The 20,894-nt window shown below is 53.9% G+C and overlaps 10 protein-coding genes across 10 annotated transcripts; 5 read left to right on the plus strand and 5 right to left on the minus strand.

Annotated features, from left to right (window-relative positions):
• Positions 1–327: 327 nt before the first annotated feature.
• On the minus strand, positions 328–1,451 carry BDV59DRAFT_202348 (C2H2 finger domain protein; the record flags this gene model as incomplete). Its single annotated transcript, XM_073694017.1, has 4 exons — positions 328–459; positions 517–1,069; positions 1,122–1,229; positions 1,300–1,451. The coding sequence occupies 4 exons, from the start codon at positions 1,449–1,451 to the stop codon at positions 328–330; spliced, it is 945 nt and encodes a 314-aa protein (XP_073547352.1).
• Positions 1,452–5,816: 4,365 nt separating this feature from the next.
• Positions 5,817–6,422, plus strand: BDV59DRAFT_36903 (uncharacterized protein). Its single transcript, XM_073696271.1, has one exon. It carries the CDS (start codon positions 5,916–5,918, stop codon positions 6,231–6,233), a length of 318 nt encoding a protein of 105 aa, XP_073547353.1. The 5' UTR covers positions 5,817–5,915; the 3' UTR covers positions 6,234–6,422.
• Positions 6,423–8,404: 1,982 nt separating this feature from the next.
• Positions 8,405–9,245, plus strand: BDV59DRAFT_179250 (uncharacterized protein). Its single transcript, XM_073689883.1, has one exon. It carries the CDS (start codon positions 8,821–8,823, stop codon positions 9,115–9,117), a length of 297 nt encoding a protein of 98 aa, XP_073547354.1. The 5' UTR covers positions 8,405–8,820; the 3' UTR covers positions 9,118–9,245.
• Positions 9,246–11,335, minus strand: BDV59DRAFT_179251 (WSC domain-containing protein). The gene is made up of 3 exons (XM_073689884.1): positions 10,401–11,335; positions 9,866–10,344; positions 9,246–9,809 (listed from the first exon to the last, which is right to left on the minus strand). Exons 1-3 carry the CDS (start codon positions 10,696–10,698, stop codon positions 9,783–9,785), a joined length of 804 nt encoding a protein of 267 aa, XP_073547355.1. The 5' UTR covers positions 10,699–11,335; the 3' UTR covers positions 9,246–9,782.
• Positions 10,592–11,486, minus strand: BDV59DRAFT_36877 (uncharacterized protein). Its single transcript, XM_073696270.1, has one exon. The coding sequence runs from the start codon at positions 11,366–11,368 to the stop codon at positions 10,799–10,801; it is 570 nt and encodes a 189-aa protein (XP_073547356.1). The 5' UTR covers positions 11,369–11,486; the 3' UTR covers positions 10,592–10,798.
• A 988-nt stretch (positions 11,487–12,474) lies between these two features.
• On the minus strand, positions 12,475–14,131 carry BDV59DRAFT_179258 (CDP-diacylglycerol-serine O-phosphatidyltransferase). The gene is made up of 6 exons (XM_073689885.1): positions 13,922–14,131; positions 13,808–13,865; positions 13,702–13,739; positions 13,633–13,644; positions 13,398–13,579; positions 12,475–13,322 (listed from the first exon to the last, which is right to left on the minus strand). Exons 1-6 carry the CDS (start codon positions 13,989–13,991, stop codon positions 12,954–12,956), a joined length of 729 nt encoding a protein of 242 aa, XP_073547357.1. The 5' UTR covers positions 13,992–14,131; the 3' UTR covers positions 12,475–12,953.
• On the minus strand, positions 14,132–15,373 carry BDV59DRAFT_179263 (H/ACA ribonucleoprotein complex subunit GAR1/NAF1). The gene is made up of 5 exons (XM_073689886.1): positions 15,141–15,373; positions 14,983–15,083; positions 14,769–14,914; positions 14,686–14,714; positions 14,132–14,633 (listed from the first exon to the last, which is right to left on the minus strand). The coding sequence occupies exons 1-5, from the start codon at positions 15,247–15,249 to the stop codon at positions 14,437–14,439; spliced, it is 582 nt and encodes a 193-aa protein (XP_073547358.1). The 5' UTR covers positions 15,250–15,373; the 3' UTR covers positions 14,132–14,436.
• Positions 15,374–15,436: 63 nt separating this feature from the next.
• BDV59DRAFT_37100 (threonine--tRNA ligase THS1) lies at positions 15,437–18,220 on the plus strand. Its single transcript, XM_073696273.1, has 6 exons — positions 15,437–15,663; positions 15,735–16,170; positions 16,220–16,484; positions 16,543–17,118; positions 17,171–17,825; positions 17,881–18,220. The coding sequence occupies exons 1-6, from the start codon at positions 15,609–15,611 to the stop codon at positions 18,033–18,035; spliced, it is 2,142 nt and encodes a 713-aa protein (XP_073547359.1). The 5' UTR covers positions 15,437–15,608; the 3' UTR covers positions 18,036–18,220.
• Positions 17,981–18,584, plus strand: BDV59DRAFT_37097 (uncharacterized protein). The gene has a single exon (XM_073696272.1). The coding sequence runs from the start codon at positions 18,099–18,101 to the stop codon at positions 18,402–18,404; it is 306 nt and encodes a 101-aa protein (XP_073547360.1). The 5' UTR covers positions 17,981–18,098; the 3' UTR covers positions 18,405–18,584.
• Positions 18,585–18,781: 197 nt separating this feature from the next.
• mpkA (mitogen-activated serine/threonine-protein kinase SLT2) lies at positions 18,782–20,792 on the plus strand. The gene is made up of 5 exons (XM_073689887.1): positions 18,782–19,171; positions 19,299–19,431; positions 19,492–19,558; positions 19,617–19,931; positions 19,988–20,792. The coding sequence occupies exons 1-5, from the start codon at positions 19,059–19,061 to the stop codon at positions 20,626–20,628; spliced, it is 1,269 nt and encodes a 422-aa protein (XP_073547361.1). The 5' UTR covers positions 18,782–19,058; the 3' UTR covers positions 20,629–20,792.
• The last annotated feature ends 102 nt before the right edge of the window (positions 20,793–20,894 follow it).

The following is a 20,894-nucleotide window of genomic DNA, read 5'->3' on the forward strand; positions in this document are numbered from 1 at the left end:
AAAAAAAAAAAAAAAAAAAAGAGAAAAAAAGAAAGAAAAGAAAAGCCACAACCAGCACCAGAGAATTCAACCAAGAACCAAAACGAACCGTCTGTATGTCGCTAGCCGAGCCGATGCAAAGAACAAAAGAAACCCAAGTATTTTCAGAATACATTCTAGGAGAAATAAAAAGGGAAAATAATGCCACCATGCTCTTGATCGCAAGCCAAATTGCAGGGTATATATGGTATAGACAGTGTCTGGAAGATATCGTGGAGGTTTCATCGCAGAGTTCGTATAATGAATGGCCAGTTTGAAGTATGGAATGTGATACTCGGTTCCGCGCCCTCATGGCGACCAGGATTTCCAGGCCACCGCCGTGGAAGGGGGATAATGAGTCGCAGCAGGCAGCGCATGCTCGTCGTAGTGTAAGTGGTGGGGTGTGGCCCAACCCTGTGGCGGGTATTGGCATTGAAGCGGCTGTCGCGTCCACGTTAGACAGATATTCTCATCGAATCACCCTGGACTTTGACTTACCGGCTGAATGAGACTCTCGTGGAGAGATATCTGGACCATATGCGACATGTTACTGGCATCTGGGTGGTCCCAGCTCCGCGCACTTGCATGCACGGGGACCGGCGAGGACGTCAAGTCCGGCTCGAGGATGTTGACCTCAGGATACGAGTCGACCATGGCGGCGGGCGTGGAGCACACAGAGGACCGGGAGTGAGAGGGAATGGAAAGGGTTGGCCCATCGGATAAGGGGGAGGGACAAGGCTCGGGGGTTGTGTAAAAGTGGGTGTCCTCGACGGACTCGTGGATGCTGGGTTGTTGCGGATATAGCGAGGACTGCGTATCTGATGGGACGTCGATTCCATTCCACACCAGGCCGCAGTCGCCGGCGAGGTCCGGGTGGATTGCTGGACCGACGATGGAGCCGATGGACATAGTATTTTGCGGCTGCGTGGACGCAGCCGTGAGAAAAGGCGAAGGATGTGTATTTTGAGGCGCGCATTTGGGGACATATGATGTTGAGGGTTCAGAGAGTTGCTGTGTCCAGTGCGGTTGATTCATCTGAGATTCGAGTTCACTGGGTAGGTCAGATTGCGGTTGCGCGGCGCGAAACGGAGGAGGCAACTTACTGTCGTTCCATGTGACGGGCGAGGAGATCAGGACGGTGGAAAGCTTTCTTGCAACTGGAGTGTGAACAGCGAAACAAGGCCTCGGGATTGTGGTTCAATTCGTGACGTCTATGGCGAATGAGTATGGGATTGGTTACGCAACGGATGGGGACAACCGTCGCGTGGAGGAGCGCTATACCTTCGATGTTCCGCACGAGTGAAAACCTTGTTGCAACCGGGAAACTCGCAGGCGTGTACACGCTTTCCCTTCTTCGCCTTGCTGATGCGATGGGTGGTCGGGGTGTAGGTGATGGGGAGAGGGATCTCCGTGGGGGCACTGGACCGACGCATTCCGATGTGTATAGCGATTGGGATCAAGGGAAGGTTGTAGTAGACGTAGTAGAGTTGGTGATGAGAAGACGAGTATGGTGGGAGAAGGTCGATGTATATATAAAGGTTGTGGTTCCTGGGTGACGATCCGCCGGCCTGTCGAGTCTGTCAGGGACGGAGGCACGACCGAAAGTGTGGGGATCGCAGGAGGGCTGTGGTGAGCAACCGTGCAGGGACCAGGAGGGAGATGGAGGGTAAGATCGAAGTACGGATGGAGTATGGAGTAGTGGATGCGGTGGATGTGGTGGTTGCTGGTATACTTTTTATACTGGGGCCACCCGCAGCGGACCAACCAGGAACAATAAGATCAAGCAGCAGAGAATAATATTCTGATAATTATTTAATTATCAAAATCAAACCAAATTATCAGACCGGCAAAAAATAGGACTAAGATGAGCCCAGTAAGCGAACAAGGGGGGGGATGATCCGTCTGCACGACGATCGACCAGCCGGATGGCTATGTTGGTCAAGAATAGAACTGTCCGATAATATTCTTAAGTCGGATCAAAATGATCCTGATTCTCTCCAGCCCTGTGCATGAAGATTACTGGCAAGAATTGCCGCAGATCTCAGGGGGGTAATGCTGTTGAAGTATGGAGATAGGATATGAGTATGGACGAGAGAACCGTACCTAGGTAGGGAGTCATCCATGCTGTAGACTGACACCATTTAGTACTCATAGACAATAGTTCGTTCCTTCAACGGTTTCCTCCTCAGTCAACTCTGCACCTCCATCGGTCTCGCGCCCTGGATGATCCCAATCATCAGGATGTGGCCGCTCAGCCTGGCAGAGATAAAAATAATCAACGGTGCAGCCCAGCGGACCAGTGAGAGATTCGTTGGTTCGGAGGCGTGTGTGATTGGCTGGCTCGTGTATTTCTGGCTCTTGCATCAAAAGTGGACGGCCTGAACTAGGGCGATGTGATGGTAGTGGATTACTTGGACCTTCCTCCCTCTCCAGTCTCCACAACGGACCGCCGCCATCAGCCGGAGAGAATGTCGAATTCCAACATAATCCGATTGTTTCATGTTTTTCGCTGGGCTGGGCTATTAATAGATGTTCGTATTTGCTGCGTTTCTTCATCGTCCGCAGTTCCCTCCTGTCGGAAGGTTTATGAAGCAGAAATTCCACAATCCGACCATGTATTTGTCATGCATGTCTGCTGCAAAGCCTCCTCCCTCAACGGTGAGATCCACTCGGCTCGAATCTGCTAGCCCAGGATGGTACATCCTGTTCCTCTTCTCCGTCGCTTAGTGCCTTTAGCGTGGGCTCCAGTATGGGTCCTCTCCCACTCCTCGGAAAGAATATCAGAGTCCGACAGGTGCTGGGGAGCTTGGTCGGGGAATTAGCCTCTAGAACGAGGGCCCACCTGTCCACATCGTGGAAGCACGAACGATCCGTTGTCTTGTCATGGGCGTGACCGCGATCGATCTCTCGGGATTCCTCTCGACTTCTTTCTTGGACCCTATCCTCTGTGTAGCGTACTTCCCGAAAAGAGCAACACCCCAAGACGGGGGCAGAGAGTTGTTGACCCGTGCGGGTGGGATCACCCAAGGCGCTCTTAGGCCGGCCAAGTCAGCCTGCCAAGACGGCTATGCAGCATACCTGGGATGCCAGGGGGGGTCGTGGCCCTAAACCAAGAAGGATCAGGAGTACTTAGCATGCGGGAGGAGGGAGACTCATCCCTCCCGCCCGTCAGATAAGCACCTTGCTCCAGACATGGACCACCATTCGACCTCGCAGTCGATCCCCAACCTATTCGAGAAATTGAATTGCCATCAAACACCTCACCGGGAAAGCGCTTAGGCGAGTTTCAGGATCCATCAAGTTGAGTCATGTGGTCAAACTTTGCTGCTTTGATCATGATGATAATCGGCACCGATGTCTCTCCCACCTGTCCTGGGTCGAACCGGAGAGCATGGTTTGGGGCTAAAACAGGGCTAACTCAATGCACTGTGTGCAGCCCTGTGGGGACAAGGCCCTAGACTTCCCTTCCCGGCGCCCCTGGCTGAGGCGGTGCCATCGTAGAGCAAAACGTGCCTTTAGCTTGTTTCACCCGGTTGATCAGTACTGGGTTTGTCCGACTCGGTACGAATCGAAATTGCAGGAGGGGCGTCTGACGGAAGAGAAAAGAAAACATGCAGTTTGACTTTCAGTGTCCCCATCGTAGGGTTCATGAACGCAGGCGAGAGAAATAAACCAAGAAAACTCGACGACTACAGCCGCATGCCGGTGGAGAACACTAGGGAGGCATCGGATCAGAAAAGAGGCGTATTTTCTGGGGAACAACGCCATTACGGTTGCTACTGGACCACTGAGGTCGATCCCGCGGGTCGTTTATTACACTTTCCCAGCATTGAACTACAAAATATCGACACATGAGACCCCGAAGCCGATAGTCTGATCGTAATTTCCAGATCAGTGCATGGCCAATACCTACGTGATGATTGGGGGGAAAAGCCCGCGTCAGGATGCCTCTCGGGTGGTAGATGCATGATCGTACCAACACAATCTTTTCCACGCTCTTCAACAGTTCGTCCAGTCACTGGAGCTGACAGGGGAAAGGACCAATGAAGAAAGCCACCAACGGTTGGAGCCTCGAGGCATCATTGCTCACGAATTTCGCACGACAGCTGCTCATTGGGGATCGTCTTGGGTTTGCATGGATCCCACCAAGACTAGTGTGCATTAGGGTCAGACAGGGGCTCCGGGAGAAAGAACCCGATGAGTGGGCAACACGCCACCACATCACGTAAGGAATGGCTCACGAACCAAGTCGAGATAGGTTTGGCCGATCACGCCGAAGTCTACCGAAGCTTGATGGCTGACAGGTGCAAATTGAGGCCTGACAATTGTAAGACTACCGTGGAAATTTCGCACAACCTCCAGGCGTCCAGGATGAGAGCCAGGAGAGCTTGATGCTGCAAGCAAGCAACCGGCTTCGCGTGGGTAAACGCTTCCTGCCAGGATAATGATCCCTAGGACGGAGGAAAAGCAGTTGAGATTAAGTATATTCCTGTCACACAGGAGTCGAGACTTGGGACTTGGGGAAGAGCAGTCGTGCAACTCCGTATTTCGGAGCACGAAGACCCGAGGTAAATGTTTCTTAGCATGAGACGATTCCTAGCGGAGGCTGCGGTGGGGAGGGCCGGTCTCTCCTATTTACGCCGAGCATGAATAGAGTCGGACACGACCGTGATAAATATGGGTTTGATGGTGAATCCCATTACTTTGCGGAAGAACGAAATGAAGTCTCCAAAGTTGAAGTTTGTATGGAGTCCCCACCGACCAATCAGGGGAAGAGTATCCTTAGTCATCCTGTCATGTGGTTCAAACATTCTGATGGCGCTAGCCCTGAAGAGGACTAGACTACGGCGCTCGGTAGACACGCTGATTGGATATCTCGACTACACTCCTTGATGTGACTATTTGCACTATTTGCACCCAACAGCTGCGACGCCGCCGACGTAAAGAGCCGCTACGTGCCCCTTTCCATATGGGCCCAAAAGAACCCTTGAACAGAGACTGATTCAGGAGGCACGTGTCATTTCGGTTCCGGATGTAAGCTTTACCAATTCATTGACTCACGCAGGCTCGCAAATCTCCGTTAATCGCTCGGCCTACTCCGGAGGAGTCTGTCCTCCATCGATCGGCCGCTCGGTAGCAAAATGGGTCCGGTGTCAGGATCCACCGCTGGAGCCAAAAGCTGTCCTAGCCCGACTGTGCTTCGAAGCCGACTTTCTTCGCTAGGATTTACAGTTTAGACTGGTGAGCAAGGTGATCCTCTGATTCGGTTCGTCTAGACTTCACTCTCAGGCCTCGATCCGACGCGGAAATGGACGGCTCGGTAAATGAATGATTACGGATTGATAATGAATTTCTAATCCATTTCCACACTCTCTGGAGGGTACGTGAAGAGCCTAGCCCGGAGGATGCTCGGCCGGCGTCTGCTCTCTCCGGTCGACCCAAGGGAAGTCATGACCTGATTGCTTTGGACATTACGTTCGGCGTACAGAGTACTACTTCGTATGGGGACGACAGGACAGTCATGCAGCCAACGAACGTCGCATCTGACAGGAAGGATGAGAAAGGTTAGCTTGCAGTATGCGTACAACAGGTCTTGGCTCCGACAGGATAGTGTGCCTGCGTATTCTGGCTTTATCCAGGCCCGCGATGGAATTGCAAGACTGCAACAGTAGTCAAGAATCATTCTTTGCCGGCGCATCCTTCGAAGCGACAGCGGACACTTTTCCGCTTCAATTGAAGCTTGCCCAATCTGCGGGATGATTGACACTCGAAATGAGTCTGCATTGGTCTTCTCCTTAATAATATCGTCTGTCGACTGTCTTGGGCACTGATTAGAGGCGCTAAACCGTCTAGCTCGAGATAGTGTTTATTGCGGAAGAATAACCTATGTTCACACCATGTTGTATAGCCAGGCTCGAGCGATCTCGCAAATCTCCATGTCCAACGTCTGGCTACTCCCCTTGCTGTCCATTTGCTCCACCGTATACTCCAGAGTAACTTGCTATTCCCTCGCGCGAAGACCATTGCTCACCCTCAATGGGGAATATGACTCGGGCCGCAGGCTCCCCACTCACTTACACAGCACGTTGCTGGCAACATACCTCCATCGTGAACTAAACGCCGAGCCCGGTGGCCACGACTCTCCACGGCCCCAGGCGTCAAGACAGACGGTACCTAGACCAGATGATCATCAGACACTCTTAACGGGCGAATGATCGCAGATTTTGTGTCTTTCCGAACTGGGCATTTTGTTGCCATGGTCTAATTGGGCAACGGCTTTACCAGTGCCACTTGCGTGCGCAACCGAATGAGCAGAGTTCGGTCAAATCCTTCTACAAGACTAATTCACCGGTCGGCTTTCTTCGTCGACGGGGTTTGCCCCCCTTTACCCATCGTGATTAACGTATTGCGGGGCGTGACGCGCTGGCCCCATCAGGGAGGGGGATATGAGAGTTGCGCCTGGAGTTTCCCCGATATCCAGCTCGCCCCAAACAGGAAGAAGCCAACCGACGATTTCGATTTCAAGCCCCCCTCCTACCCATTGCAGACCATGATCGACGATTCTAGGGCATCTGCGCTCACTGGATCTCCCTTAGCCGCCGCCTAGACCGTAAATAGGAAATCGGCAGGAACGGAGAGGTCTATGGACAGCCCATGATGTCTCTGCATGATGGGGCTGAGGGCAGAGTACCAAATCCTGCATGGGGCACGGGATGATTGATCCCTGCGCTGATTCAGACTGCTGCCAGCCCGTCATGGACACGACTCGAGTCCCAGGCTGATAGTGTCCCTATGTCCATGGGATCGAATCTGTTTGGCTGCACAAAGTACGCTGTCGACACATCCCATTCGTCTGTCTTGCCATTTTTGTATTCCCTGCTCAACGCCTACCATGCAAACCTAGGAGAAGTGACAAGGGTATTTCCCGGTTGTGACAGCCTCAGGCTGCTGGGTTGCCGGCTAATGATGCGGGTACTGGGCCGGCTCTCCCCCGGAGGCATCACTGCAGATCTTACTGGGCGTGGAGTTGACGTCCACGTTGGTTCCTTTGGGTTTCTTCGCACGTTCCATGCGCCCATTCCAGGGTCGTCCTGTGTGTTGGGATGAAGGTGCACCCAACAGCGCGTATTTTGGTCACCCTAGCGACTCAGAGTCGGCTGTCCATTTGGGCCCATTGCCATTGCCCCTGTCCCTCGTCTCTCTTCTGGCACGCCAAGCGCGTCGAGCGTCTACTTACTCCGCTGGGAAAATGTGATCGGATGACATGGATCCCAGTTACCGGTCGAACTGACCGTGGTGCTTTGGAAAACGGTCGAATGACTTCGCTGATCCGAATATCTGCAGTTTTTCAGCCAAGCCACCTGCAGTGCCAGGATTCATGGTTTGACAGACAGTCGCCCTTTAGGGTCGATCCTGTCTGGCCGATCATCCCGCAGACAGTATCATCTGCACCCAGATGTCATCCAGTCCCACCTAACAACCAATCTCAACATTAACCGACAACCAAGTGAATCGTTGCAACCAGCCAGCCCCTGATGGAGAAGTAAGACATGCGCACCCCAACATGGGTTAGATCCGGCTCGGTTCGTGCAGACCAGGAGGATCCTAATCCTTGTCCATTGCTAGAGTAGGTATCCTAATCGATGAAGCCTTTCCCCCTTCTCCCTGACCGTAAGAACGCTCCCTTCGGTCTGTGTCTTGAGGCCATCGATAGCCAGGCCAGGACTCCGTACATAGGGGGGCATGAACTTGGAGGGATAGACTCTACGCGAGTTGTTGGGACAGCGTCGACTGAGCGAACCGTAATTGCGCTCTGCACATGTCCTTCTGCTCCTCTCTATTCCCTCTTTCTTTCACGATTACGACCTCTTGCGCAAGATGACTAAGGGGTCTGATAGTCAGCATTCACCCACACGAGAGTACCCAGTGGGACGTGGTTCGGCCTACACTAACTTAGTTTCTCCAAAAACATAGCAGACGTCAAAACGCTCATCCGCTCGTACCTGCGCTCATTCAGCTCGCCAGAAATAGAAAAACGCAAACCGCTGTTGACAGCGTAACGCGACATCGACACCCCGCGGCACACCGCAGGAGGAGGAGGGAGCTTCCTGATGGGGCAGGTGGCTGTGTACATAGTGCCATCTGCATGCAAGCCCGCCAGCGCATGGCATCGGAGGATCTAATCTTGTCGGATATCCAGAAATAGATTATGCAGCATGTTGCCCTGCCATCTTCGAACCCAAATAACACTGTCCATTATGCATGCATGGGCATTTGGCTCGGACCGGTGAGGTTAATCGGCGTGTTGTAGGCTGTAGCGCACCATGCAGGTTATTTCCCGGAGCATGTCAGATGAGTGCGTTATCAGCTGCGTGCCAGCATAAACCCCGAATCATGTATGGAGCGGCTCGCGTTTTCTTCAGCTTCTTACTCAGGTGAGCCCGACCTTTGCGTTTTTTACTGGGATTGATGAGGTGGTCTCTACAGGCTAGACAGCTCGACACTCGACAGTCGGCATCCCACTCCGTTCTATCCCTTGGCCAAAACTGAACGAGCGAGGCAGATCGATACGTGCTTTCTGCTCGATGATCTTTGGTTGAGGCACATCGAACACAAGTGGGCAATTAATGACCAGTTGCATATACAAGCTCGACAGCTCGCATCGTCATCAGAGACGTCGATTCTACGATTGCACCGTCGACGGCAACCGTCCAAGCAGCAATGACTATCTAACCGGACATTAGGTCCACCACCGCTCGCTATATCCGAAGCATCCTCGCATTACTCTGCCTGCCAGACGTAATGTCCCCAGTCCAGATATGGCGAGGGGTGTTGCGCGACGCTTCGAGGTGCTGCCTGACATGTACCGATATACTCGTTTGTGAACCGCGCCATAATCTGGGATCAGCGATAGCACTGGACTCGAGCGCCAGAGGCTCAACATCGAGGCGGTTGCGTCCAGGCGCATCCGGACTTCTCTTCATTCTCGCGACACAGGAGAATGAACTGTCGTACATCATGAGCGTTGGGGTGGTAAGGCCGCATGGAAGCCCCTCAAGGCCGCTAATTCTCTCGCCATGCGGAATATATTCAGGTTAGCTCTGTATAGTAGGTAGGTGGATTCGTCAAGTGATTCCGAAGGTGTCGGCGGGGCATTATACACAAGCACCCGAGGCTCGCATAAACCTATCCCTACCTCATGTTCTCTACTCATAGCGATCAGGCAAAATCATAGATGGTATCTATTCATTCTTCACATTAACTAGATTCCACCCCGATTGACTTGCAGGTAGACCAAATCACATCAGGGAAATGGAGATACAAGTCCAGCAGTTCTTAAAAAGAAACATGACCGAGGGGAAGGACAGGAACAAGATGGAAAGGCAAAGACCCAAGCAGTCCACGAGGACAGCCTCGACCCCCAGAGAACGCCTTTTACAAAATACAAACCCCGAACTGACATACCTCTGGTCTAACCCAGAAGTAAACCCGTCCACCCACGGCCTTGCATCAAAGGCATCGAGAGCAGAGAACTTATATAGTCCCAAAGCACTCCCACCATCTTTCAACAAGGCAGTTGGGAAATCCGTGGTCGCAACATCAGGGTGCGGACTCGGGAGGACTGGTAACGACAAGAATGATTTGCCTGCAGGGTATACTTCTGGATATTGCAAGGTCGCTAAATAGAACGCATCAAGGAGAAAAGCAGATGGTGACGAAGGAAAGGACGAAGGTCGTTTGAGGAAATATACACAGGACATGGATTAATAGAATCGATCGGGATTCGTGACCTGGCCGGCATTAGCATTGTTTGGGGGGGGGGCGCCGAGTGTCCGAGGGTCCGTACCTGTAGGATCCGACGCGAAAAGTCCTGGTCATCGTCAATGCTGCCGTTGCTCTGGCGTCTTTGGGCCATGAAATCTCCATCGAAGCGGGAGTCGGACATGGAGCTCTGGGACATGGGTTTGCCAAAGTGGTTCTCGTTGGTGCTGCGACGGAACTGGTTGTCGGCGGCAGCGTTCTTGCGGTTGCGGAATCGCCAGAGGAAGAAGATGGCACCGACAAGAGCGCAGAAGCCGACGACACCGACGACGACACCGGCGGCGATGGCGGCAGTGTTGGGGCCCGAGTCCTTCTTCTCTTCCTCGGGGGAGGCGGTTTCGCTGGCGGCGGTCACTTTAACGGTCTGTCCGTTGTCGGTGGCGGAATGGCCATTGGTGGTGGAGGTAGAGGAGTCCTTGGTGGAACTGGAGCTGGAGCTCCCGACGGCCTCGACGTTCTGGCTGATGCCGGTCAGGTAGACGGAATAGGCGTTCTTACCACCGCCTGTGGGAAGGTGAGCGGGAGAAGGATGAGACCAGTGCATGGGAGGGAATACGTACACATGGTATCGGGCCAGCCGGCACAGGAGGTGTTACAGTCGCTGTCATCGGTTTTGTCGGATTCGGCCGGGAGTTTGTTACCGCAGAAGCACTCGTTGGCGTTGTGCAAGGCAAAGACCTTGTAGTTGTCCTTCAGGCATTGCTTTTGACAATAACCGTCACTCTGGAACGTGTAGGTTCCGGCACTGGTCAAGGGTGATGCATTGCTGTAACAGCCCTTCTTGACTTCCGTTTGGGCGTAAACGGCGGGCAACCCGACGGCCAGGAGGAAGAGGGAGGCAGGCAGGGACACCTTCATTGTGGCGAAGTATGGAGACGGAGATGAGATGGAGAGAAGACGAAACGAAGGAGAGGGGGAATAAGTTCAAACGATGGACAAGGGACGACCCGCGTAACCCTTAGGACCCTCGACGTTCTTCCGGGCTTCGTTCGACGGTCGGGGAGGTCGGTCGAAGCGAGGCGAGGATGAGCTGTGCGACCGGGACGAGGGAAGCGACAGCGAGGAGGGTGCAGATGGATGAGGATGAGGTAAGGAAAGACGAAGGTTGAAGGGGAGGAAGAGGAAGAGAGGAGAGACGATGACAGGAGAGGGAATGTTGGGAGGAGAAAGGATTAGTGCGGTGCGTTCTGGAGAAGAGACGGACGGGTCCCTGGCGGGGAAGAGATTTGAGAGGACCGGACGTTTCAGCGGCCCCTTTTGATGGGGACTGAATCCCGGCGAGGGAGAAGATCGACGGGGAAGGGAGATGGAGTATGAGGAGAGTGAACAGGAAGATGAGATGATAAGAAGAATCGAAGAAGAAGAAAAGAGAGAAGAGAAGAGAGAAAGAACGGACTCTGGCTATAGTGCGTATGGACGAGAAGAGATGAATCAGGAGAAGTCCGTCGAGAAGTCGACGAGAGAGAGAGACAGAGAGAGAGGGAGAGAGAGAGAGACGAAGGGGGAAAAGGACAAACAACCGGCCCATGGTTCCCAACGCGGTTAGCCGCTGAGATCCCGTGTCGGCGGCCAATCAGCGGGCGCCCCAGTCCCCATTGGGCCAGTGTCTAATGAAAAGAGGGGACGATAAACATCATATATTTAGGACTTGGGTCTCTTCTCTTCATCTTCTTTCTTCTGTCTGTCTGTCTGTCCATCATCAGTCCTAGTGCACAGTGCGACTTATGCTTCTGGGAGTGACACATCCCCAGTCTGTCCAGAACTACCCAGTATCGATACCACCCCTACTGCGTAACTCTCCCGGACGGCGTACCTGTACCTGACCGAAGATCATGACCCACGCCCGCCAATTCGTCCGACCATTTTCTGCAGACAGGGAAGCGCTCATCCTCATCTGTTTGAACCAGTTTCCAATTCTTCCGCCTGAACCCTACCGAACGAGTCCTGCATACGGCGTCAAGCCCTAAACCTGAGACCTCGCGCACAGATATCTCCAACGGTGGCAACAGTCCCTTCTATCCTCCACTCTAGACCCAACCCAGTATAGCCGCTCCAACTAGTGATTTTCCAGCTCCTTTCCATCGATGATTGACATCGCTCTCGACGGATGATGTGATGGTTGAGATTCCTCCTCGCCAATTTCATCATTGTGGCAAATACCCGACTGACCATGGATGCAAAACGGCCACTCCCGGCGGACAACCAGACCCAACTCCTTGTGTTCTTACTAACCTCGCTTGACTCCCGACTACCGTAGCCAACTGGCCAACCTAGTAGGAGTACTACATAGTCTCTATCCATCCCTTGAACCTTAGGGATCCGCTCACCCATTCCTACGGGTCTCGCACAACCCACATCCCCGTTGGCATGTCCCTGGCCAATTCATCCCCTGCCCGTTCTAGAAGCTACAACTCATCATCTTGCCCTTGTAGGTACAAGCATCAGTCTTAATCCTCCGTACACGCAACGTGTAACTGCAGATCCACCACCCTGCCTCGTCTCACAGCCTGTTTGCCTCGGTACTTCTCACCAGAACCACCTCAATAATTCCAACAGAAAAAAAAAATTTTTCCCACCCACTCCATAGAATGCTAATAATAACCGACTAGCCCTCTCTGACAGGGTCCATCTGTTTCGAATTAATCCGACAAGACTGGCCAGGTCTAGAACCGTCTGCCATGGCGTGACCCACGGACCGGCTCGACCTATCCAGCATACCTACTTACCCTGGTAGGTACGAGGTACCATCACTTCTAGCATTCACCTCGTACCTACTCAGTAGAGTCCCTTATGTAGAGTCGTTATTCTCCAGTCATAAGTTATGCATCCGACTTTCTTGGAATTTATTGGTAGAGTACAGGACACAGCTCCTATTCAGGGTATCAATGACCATTACCAATGCAATCTCTCCGCCTCATAAACGCATCGCCCTCCTTTTTTTTTTTTCGTTCTTTTCGGTAAATTTCCGCCGCCTCGCCCATCTTTATATATGCTCGTGGAAAAAGAATTAACTTCTCTATCAAAGGAGTCATGATCCAGCCAAGCAACCCCACCCTCTGTGATGCCTGTACAGAGTAAAAAAAAAAAAATCCAAAGCCGACCACGCCTGCCTCTCAGGGTTTGGGGATATGTATGGTCTTACTGACCATCATGCAGCCATGCAGCACAAACAGCAGTACCACCGGATGGAATTCCACCGCGGAGCCCTCGGCAATCAGCCCGAGCGGTAGCTCATCCAGCACCCACCCCTGCGAAACCCAGTAGGCCATGAGCGAAGCGATCGACAGCGTCGTGGGGATCGGCGTGCCCTCGAAGTATTTCGACTTGCCGCTCTTGTCCTTGGGCAGCACGGCGACCGTCACGTTGAACCGGGCGAGGCGCGTCAGTCCGCAGAGCACAAAGAACGCGAGGAAGAGATGGTCGACCGGCGTGCGCACGCCAAGCGCAAACGCCGCCGCGGCAGGTGCCATGCCGAACGAGATCTGCCAAACAGGGACGCCGTGTTAGCCAAGTTGAACCAGACGAGGAAGGGGAGAAATGATATCGGTAGACCGTACCAGATCTGCCAACGAGTCCAGCTCCTGTCCCATCAGCGAAGACTTCCTCCGCCACCGGGCGATCTTGCCGTCCATGAAGTCGAAGAACAGCCCGAATGGCATGAATGCCAGAGCGGCCCAGATGGCCCCAAAGTCATGGGGGTCTCCTAGACAGTAGCGCATCGACGAGAGGACAGACATCACTTTTCGCGTAGTTAGCGGCGAGTCGTTTCTGCGCGGTGTAATGGGGGCTTGCCTCCGCAAAATCCTAAGAGAACTCGATCAGCGCTGTTCCACAGACGTAGTCAATTCACTGCATGCCTACCGTTGAGTTCCGTCACAAGATCCGCAAGGTGCAAAGCCCTGGCAGAGAGACTCAAGTCAGTATCCCCCATCTTACCGGGCGCTTGGTGGAAACCGTGCGGACCGACCTGATCATGCTGAAATGCCCGGTTTCCGACGAAAGGAGCATCTTCTGCTTTTCCTGGCCTGACGGAAGTCCCTTTAGCCAGTTGGTTGAGAGCCTTTGGCAGAAGGGCGCTTACCTCCATCGCCCGCTTGTGGGACACCGCTACTCGAAGCATTCGACGGCATGGCGGACGTCCTACGAGACATGCTCAATTCTAGAACGATGGTTGATCGGAAGATAGCAAACGAATAAGTAAAAATGGGTCGTCCAGGAGGGAAGGGGAGGGGGAGGTGGTGAAGGACAGTCAAGGGCGTTGTTGGCCTAGAGCGTGTTGACAAGACGCACAGATTCTCACTACGGGTCGGCATGTGCCTCCAGACGTCATTGCAGGTGATGTTGGATGCTGCGCCACACCCCCACCAGCCACCAGTGATTTTTATGGATGATTTACTCGGCTCTCCGGAGTCCTGCATACTCCATACTCCTCCGTAGGGGAATTAGGGAAATCAATTATCGTAAGTCTCCATTGGATGGCTTCTACGATAGCCAACTTTTTCGGATGCACAACAATAGATACAAAAATTTCCTGCAAGAGCTCCCGGTTTCCCAAAAACGCCGTAATAAGACAGTACGAAACAAGACGGAGCCTGTCTAACGTCGGAATCCTCCACGTCCACCGCCGCGTCCACCACGAGGGGGGCCTCCGCGGAAGCCTCCACCGCCACGAGGGCCACCGCGTCCTCTGGGAGCAAACCCACCGCGGCCACCGCGCGGAGCACCACGACCGGCTCCTCTGCCACCACGGCCTCCTCTGGCAGCTCCGCCGGCTCTCTTGGGCTTGGCAGCACCTGTACGGGTTAGAATGGCGAGCGATATAAAGGTAAATAACGGATGACCTACCCGGAGGGGGCTTGGGCTTAGGAAGGAACCTGAGATTTATCGTCAGCAGCTGGATGCGACGAAAGATACGAGACAATGCATACTTCTCCAATGGCAGGAGCTTGTCTCCACCGATGTAGACCTTGTCACCAGGCTTGAAAGAAGTCGCAACGATTCCCTCCTGGGGCTTGATAGTGAAGTAGACCTGGTTGATGGGGCCCAGAACTTCGTCGACCTTTCCGATAGGAGTCTACCAGAACAGAACAATTAGCACCGGTTGTGCCTCCCGCCTCATCTATTTCTGGTGTCATCGCGTACCTTGTTCTCGAGGTAAATGGGAGCGTTGAAGTAAGGGATCTTGGGGTTGATGGATTCGCAAACCATCTCACCCTCACAGGCGTGCATAAAAGATCCCATCTCTATTTCCAGACATTAGTCGCATAGAACTTCAAATGCCACCGGGAATGACCAAATACCTAGAACCTGCGCGGGCGGTCCGAATGACTGCTGGAAGCCTCCGCGGCCTATCCGACGAAAAATTTCGTTAGCCCATCGCTCACCCATTTCCTCTCGACGCAACAACATCCACAGGAATATCACGGGGCAAACTCACCACCGCGACCGCCGAAGTTACCCCCGCGATTGGCACCCGTGGCAGCGCCACGACCCCGGAAAGACATGTTGACTGTGGTTTGGCGATTGATGGAGCTGGATCGGACGGAGAAGTTTTCAAGTGGGAAGCTCGAAGCGGTAAAGTGTCGCTTGCCGCCCAGGGCAGTTTACGGTCACGTGTCTCACCGCCCGCGATCCCCGATTCGTGCATATTGTCGGAGAATCTTCATACGGGCGTCTGAGTCAAGCCAGCCCGGTCATCGCTCCCACGCTTCCCTCCCTATTTCAGGTCTTCCTCTCCCGGATCTTTCTGCGGGACCCCAGGATACACCATGGCTGCTGAAGCTCCGAAGGAATTGCCTGTTCGCCCTGCGGCGGGCGCTCAAGGTAAGTTCCTACACTACCCCACCAAAAAAGTTGCGATAGCCCCTCCTGATCCGTCACCCGCATGGCCATAGGTTCGCTGCCCGACTTCATCATCGAACGAAACAACCTGTTTGAGGAGCTGTGGCAGCAGCATCTCGAGGAGGTGAAGAATAAGCCCCATCCGGAGATCAATGTCACCCTCGATCTCGGCAACGGAAATACTTCTGTTGTCCCCGCGAAAGCTTGGGAGACCACCCCGGCCCAACTTCTCAAGAATGTTCCCAAGGAGCTGAGTGCTACCGTCGTCATTTCGAAGGTTGACGGTGAGCTTTTCGACCTCAACCGTCCTCTGGAGCGCGAGTGTACTGTCGCCTATGTCCCGTTCGAAAACCCCGAAGGTAGAGAAGTCTTCTGGCATTCCAGCGCTCACTGTCTGGGTGAGGCCTGCGAATGCGAATACGGATGTCTCCTTTCTCACGGTCCCCCCACCCCTCAGGGTTTCTTCTACGACATGGCCATGCCCGACAGGTATGATCTTCTAACCTTTCTGGCCTGAATACGGCTGATCTAGTGACAGTCGCGTTGTTCGTGAATCCGATTGGTCCTCCCTGGACAGCAAGGCTTCCCGGATATTCAAGGAAAAGCAGAGCTTTGACCGCCTTGAGGTCTCGAAGGAGAACCTCAAAAAGATGTTCGCCTACAGCAAATATAAGCTTCACTATATCGATAAGCTGGTGACTGGGGAGAAGAGCACCGTGTACCGCTGCGGTACCCTGGTCGATCTCTGCAGAGGTCCTCACATCCAGAACACCGGTAAAATCAAGACCTTCAAGATCATGCAGGTACGGATGGGGTGAAGCGTACAAATGCCTGGGAACTTCTGTGCTAACGGCCTCTCAGAACTCCTCCGCATACTTCCTCGGTGACCAGGCCAACGACTCTTTGCAGCGCATCCGTGGTGTCGCCTTCCCTGACAAGAAGCAGATGCAGGAGCACTTGAAGTTCCTGGAAGAGGCGGAGAAGCGCAACCACCAGCGGATTGGAAAGGAGCAGGAACTTTTCTTCTTCGATGAGGTTTCCCCCGGATGTGCTTTCCTCCTTCCTAACGGCACCAAGATCTTCAATGCCCTTCAGTCGCTGTTGCGGTCGGAATACCGCAAGCGCGGTTACCAGGAAGTCCAGACCCCTAACATGTACGACGTCGGGATCTGGAAGACCTCTGGTCACTGGGCTCACTACAAGGACGACATGTTTAAGCTCGATGTTGAGAAGAAGGAGTGGGCTCTGAAGCCTATGAACTGCCCCGGTCACTTTGTTCTTTTCGGTCACCGGGAGCGAAGCTATAGGGAGCTTCCCCTGAGAATTGCGGACTTTGGCGTTCTTCACAGAAACGAGGCTTCCGGTGCTCTCAGCGGTCTTACTCGTGTCCGCAAGTTCCAGCAGGATGATACCCACATTTTCTGTACTCAGGATCAGGTACCTTCCGTGTCTCTTCCGCCAGTGTCGCCCTAGGCTAATGATTTCGCAGATCACCTCTGAAATCGAGGGACTGTTCGACTTCCTGCAGTCGATCTACGGACTCTTCGGCTTTACCTTCAAACTGAAGCTGTCTACTCGCCCGGAGAAGTATCTCGGAGAGATTGAGACCTGGAACTACGCCGAGGAGCAGCTCAAGGCCGCCATGACCAAGTTCATGGGCAATGACTGGACCATCGACGAGGGAGACGGTGCCTTCTACGGTCCCAAGATCGACATAACCATCGCTGATGCTCTCAAGAGAGAGTTCCAATGCGCCACAATCCAGTTGGATTACCAGGCTCCACTTAACTTCAAGCTCGAGTACATGACCGCCGAGCGGGCTGACGTGAAGGAAGGCGAGGCTAACAAGCCCGGAGAACCGGGTCCTGGTCGGGCTCGTCCTGTGGTGATTCACCGCGCCATCATTGGTAGTTTCGAACGGTTCCTGGGTATCCTGATCGAGCACTTTGGCGGAAAGTGGCCCTTCTGGATCAGTCCTCGTCAGATCCTGATCGTCCCTGTCATGCCAGCGGTGAACGACTATGTTGAGGAGCTGCAGACCATTCTGCGCGGTGACAAGCTGAACGTGGACATCGATGTCAGCGGAAACACCATGCAGAAGAAGATCCGTAACGGACAGCTGGCGCAGTACAACTTCATCTTCGGTATGTGTGATCGATCCTTCCCTCGTAGTTGTATCTGATGCTGATGGGTGAACAGTCGTCGGTGCTTCTGAGAAGGAGTCCCGCTCCGTTAACATCCGCAACCGGGATGACCCCGCGACCCAGAAACAGGGGATTATGATTCCCCTGGAGGAGGCGCGCGAGAAGCTGCGCGCGCTGCGCAAGGAGCGCCGTCTGAACAATACTCTTTAGAACCGTAGAGTCGGTCTGGATGGATGCGTAGATTAAGATTTTACATGAATACACGGTGAAGCGATGACTGTATGGATGATGCGGCTTGAGAAAAAGGAGTTTCATATATCAAATGAGATTTGTGCATTTCAGCGACATTCATGTAGATACGCGATGCTCATAGATCTGGGTGCCTCAGGTCACAAAACACGTGCATACTTCGTCCTCCTTTTCATCGTATCCGCAACTCTCGATGGATATATATATCAACAAACAACCATCGTCATCAGTTTCTTTGTCCACCTCCCCTTGGCCTGGTTTCTCTTTGATGAGTCGGGACGAATTGGTATCTTCTTGTCTGGTCCGGTCCAAGATTCGCGTCCCCACTAGTGATCCATCCGCCATCCGCCATACACCGTACGCAGTTACGCCGTAGAGCGTACAACTCCCACGACATCGTCCATCCTCTTCGTCCTCTCGTCCTCAATTGAGCCGGTCGAAAGAGATTCCTGCTTTCTCAATCTCCACCCCCCTCTCCAGTGTCGGTCTCGCCGTTCTTGTTGGCGGACACCACCCCTGGAACCCTCGGCCGCTGAGCCGCACCAGCGGAAGATTGACAGACGCTATTCTTTAGCCCCGTGCCACTTTGCTGTTACGAGACTGCGGGGCTTGCGTGGTTCCGTCGATTCGAAGCTGCTGCCTCCCAATCAACCCCCGATCGACTCTCTTGTGCTGTCCGCTTCCTCCTTCTCATCTCTGTTCTGCGCCTCGCCTCTCCTCAATCACCCTTTCTCTCTTTGACCAATTCCACAAGGAGACGAAACGGCTCAAGGGACCGCCCCCATCACACATTAATACCCTCCCCCTCCCCACTCGGTGGCTCGCCTGGTGGATCGCACGCAAACACAAACACCACCTTTCTACCCCTCCTCCTGTCACCCCCCATTTCTCTCGGGCGACACGACTTGCATATAATCTCCTCCTCGCTGGTCGCTGCCCTGTTCCGACATTTTCTCGTACCATCAGAATTCAGATTTCGACACCATGGCCGATTTACAAGGTCGTAAGATCTTCAAGGTCTTCAACCAGGATTTTATTGTCGACGAACGCTACAATGTGACCAAGGAGCTCGGTCAGGGTGCATACGGTATTGTTTGGTAAGTGATCTATTGCTCGACGTCCGCTTTCAGGCCCCCCACGATGGTCGCCAGGGAGGATGGACAAAACGCAAGCTTCTTTCATTCTTTCGAGTAAAGGCTGACGATCGACTGCCCCCGCTTGTAGTGCCGCCACGAATACGCAGACCGGCGAAGGCGTCGCTGTCAAAAAGGTGACCAATGTGTTCAGCAAGAAAATCCTGGCCAAGCGCGCCCTGAGAGAAATCAAGCTCCTCCAGCATTTCCGGGGCCACCGCAACGTATGTCGCTCTGTCGCATCCGCCTGGGTCCCGCTGGTAAGGCTGATCCGTTCAATCTAGATCACTTGCCTGTACGACATGGACATCCCTCGACCGGAAAACTTCAATGAGACGTACTTGTATGAAGGTAAGACCGCCCAGATGGTCAGTAAAGCAACCCGTCTCTAACACCTCGTCTCTTCCAGAATTGATGGAATGCGATCTGGCCGCGATCATCCGTTCCGGACAGCCTCTTACCGACGCTCACTTCCAATCATTCATCTACCAGATCCTCTGCGGCCTGAAGTACATCCACTCGGCCAACGTGTTGCACCGAGATCTGAAACCCGGAAACCTGCTGGTTAACGCCGACTGCGAACTGAAGATCTGCGATTTCGGTCTGGCGCGAGGTTTCTCCATCGACCCGGAAGAGAACGCCGGTTACATGACGGAGTATGTCGCCACAAGATGGTACCGCGCGCCCGAGATCATGTTGAGCTTCCAGAGCTACACCAAAGCCAGTACGTGCCATCATCGGTCCTCCCTCTGTACCTCATCTATTAACCTCCGTGAACAGTCGACGTGTGGTCCGTGGGCTGCATCCTGGCGGAACTCCTCGGCGGCCGCCCCTTCTTCAAGGGCCGCGATTATGTCGACCAACTGAACCAGATCCTCCACTACCTGGGCACTCCCAACGAGGAGACCCTGAGCCGCATCGGGTCTCCCCGCGCCCAGGAGTACGTCCGCAACCTCCCCTACATGCCGAAGATCCCGTTCCAGCGGCTGTTCCCGAACGCCAACCCGGACGCGCTCGACCTGCTGGACCGCATGCTCGCCTTCGACCCGACGTCGCGCATCTCGGTGGAGGACGCCCTGGAGCACCCCTACCTGCACATCTGGCACGACGCCTCCGACGAGCCCACGTGCCCGACGACGTTCGACTTCCACTTCGAGATTGTCGAGGACGTGCAGGAGATGCGCCGCATGATTTACGACGAGGTCGTGCGCTTCCGCTCCGTCGTGCGGCAACAATCGCAGGCGCAGGCCGCCGCCGCCGCCGCCCAGCAGCAGCAGATCGCGAACAATGTGCCCATCCCCGCCGACCAACAGGGCGTCTGGCGACAGGAGGAACCCAAGCCCCAGGAAGCGCTCGCCGCGGGCGGTGGCCACCCCAACGATCTGGAATCGTCGCTGCAGCGCGGCATGGATGTGCAATAGACGGCGACAGCATGATTGAAGGGGGTGGGGTGCGATCCACTCTTTGGCTGAGATTGAGGGTGCCCGGGACTTGACTATGTGATGTTATGCAGGCTGCTTTTATATCTTTCCTTTTTATATCCATCACCATCGCCGTACTTTTGTCTGTGTCTTTTTTTTTTTTTCTGTCTCTGGTCTGGAAATCGCAGGGCGTTTCCGGCCCGACTGTCAGTATTTACCTACCTGTCTATGGACCATGCGTACGTTCAAAGATGATTGACCCCCTG

Source organism: Aspergillus ambiguus (assembly GCF_047715705.1).
Source record: "Aspergillus ambiguus strain CBS 117.58 unplaced genomic scaffold BDV59scaffold_18, whole genome shotgun sequence".
NCBI classification, from domain to species: Eukaryota; Fungi; Ascomycota; class Eurotiomycetes; order Eurotiales; family Aspergillaceae; genus Aspergillus; species Aspergillus ambiguus.

Excerpts from the sequence above, each read along its gene's own strand:
- BDV59DRAFT_179251 (XM_073689884.1), bottom strand. The coding sequence starts at position 10,698 with ATGAAGGTGTCCCTGCCTGCCTCCCTCTTCCTCCTGGCCGTCGGGTTG. Across the intron at positions 10,345-10,400 it reads CGGCTGGCCCGATACCATGT|GCGGTGGTAAGAACGCCTAT; the intron begins GTACGTATTCCC and ends ACCTTCCCACAG. Across the intron at positions 9,810-9,865 it reads TTTCGCGTCGGATCCTACAG|GTCACGAATCCCGATCGATT; the intron begins GTACGGACCCTC and ends AATGCCGGCCAG.
- BDV59DRAFT_37097 (XM_073696272.1), top strand. The coding sequence starts at position 18,099 with ATGACTGTATGGATGATGCGGCTTGAGAAAAAGGAGTTTCATATATCA.
- BDV59DRAFT_179250 (XM_073689883.1), top strand. The coding sequence starts at position 8,821 with ATGTCCCCAGTCCAGATATGGCGAGGGGTGTTGCGCGACGCTTCGAGG.
- mpkA (XM_073689887.1), top strand. The coding sequence starts at position 19,059 with ATGGCCGATTTACAAGGTCGTAAGATCTTCAAGGTCTTCAACCAGGAT. Across the intron at positions 19,172-19,298 it reads GGTGCATACGGTATTGTTTG|TGCCGCCACGAATACGCAGA; the intron begins GTAAGTGATCTA and ends CCCCGCTTGTAG. Across the intron at positions 19,432-19,491 it reads ATTTCCGGGGCCACCGCAAC|ATCACTTGCCTGTACGACAT; the intron begins GTATGTCGCTCT and ends CGTTCAATCTAG.
- BDV59DRAFT_179258 (XM_073689885.1), bottom strand. The coding sequence starts at position 13,991 with ATGTCTCGTAGGACGTCCGCCATGCCGTCGAATGCTTCGAGTAGCGGT. Across the intron at positions 13,866-13,921 it reads CCCACAAGCGGGCGATGGAG|GCCAGGAAAAGCAGAAGATG; the intron begins GTAAGCGCCCTT and ends GACTTCCGTCAG. Across the intron at positions 13,740-13,807 it reads GGGCATTTCAGCATGATCAG|GGCTTTGCACCTTGCGGATC; the intron begins GTCGGTCCGCAC and ends TCTCTCTGCCAG.
- BDV59DRAFT_179263 (XM_073689886.1), bottom strand. The coding sequence starts at position 15,249 with ATGTTGTTGCGTCGAGAGGAAATGGGTGAGCGATGGGCTAACGAAATT. Across the intron at positions 15,084-15,140 it reads ACCGCCCGCGCAGGTTCTAG|AGATGGGATCTTTTATGCAC; the intron begins GTATTTGGTCAT and ends GTCTGGAAATAG. Across the intron at positions 14,915-14,982 it reads CCATTTACCTCGAGAACAAG|ACTCCTATCGGAAAGGTCGA; the intron begins GTACGCGATGAC and ends CTGTTCTGGTAG.
- BDV59DRAFT_36877 (XM_073696270.1), bottom strand. The coding sequence starts at position 11,368 with ATGGGCCGGTTGTTTGTCCTTTTCCCCCTTCGTCTCTCTCTCTCTCCC.
- BDV59DRAFT_37100 (XM_073696273.1), top strand. The coding sequence starts at position 15,609 with ATGGCTGCTGAAGCTCCGAAGGAATTGCCTGTTCGCCCTGCGGCGGGC. Across the intron at positions 16,171-16,219 it reads GACATGGCCATGCCCGACAG|TCGCGTTGTTCGTGAATCCG; the intron begins GTATGATCTTCT and ends ATCTAGTGACAG. Across the intron at positions 17,119-17,170 it reads TTTTCTGTACTCAGGATCAG|ATCACCTCTGAAATCGAGGG; the intron begins GTACCTTCCGTG and ends ATGATTTCGCAG.
- BDV59DRAFT_36903 (XM_073696271.1), top strand. The coding sequence starts at position 5,916 with ATGTTGTATAGCCAGGCTCGAGCGATCTCGCAAATCTCCATGTCCAAC.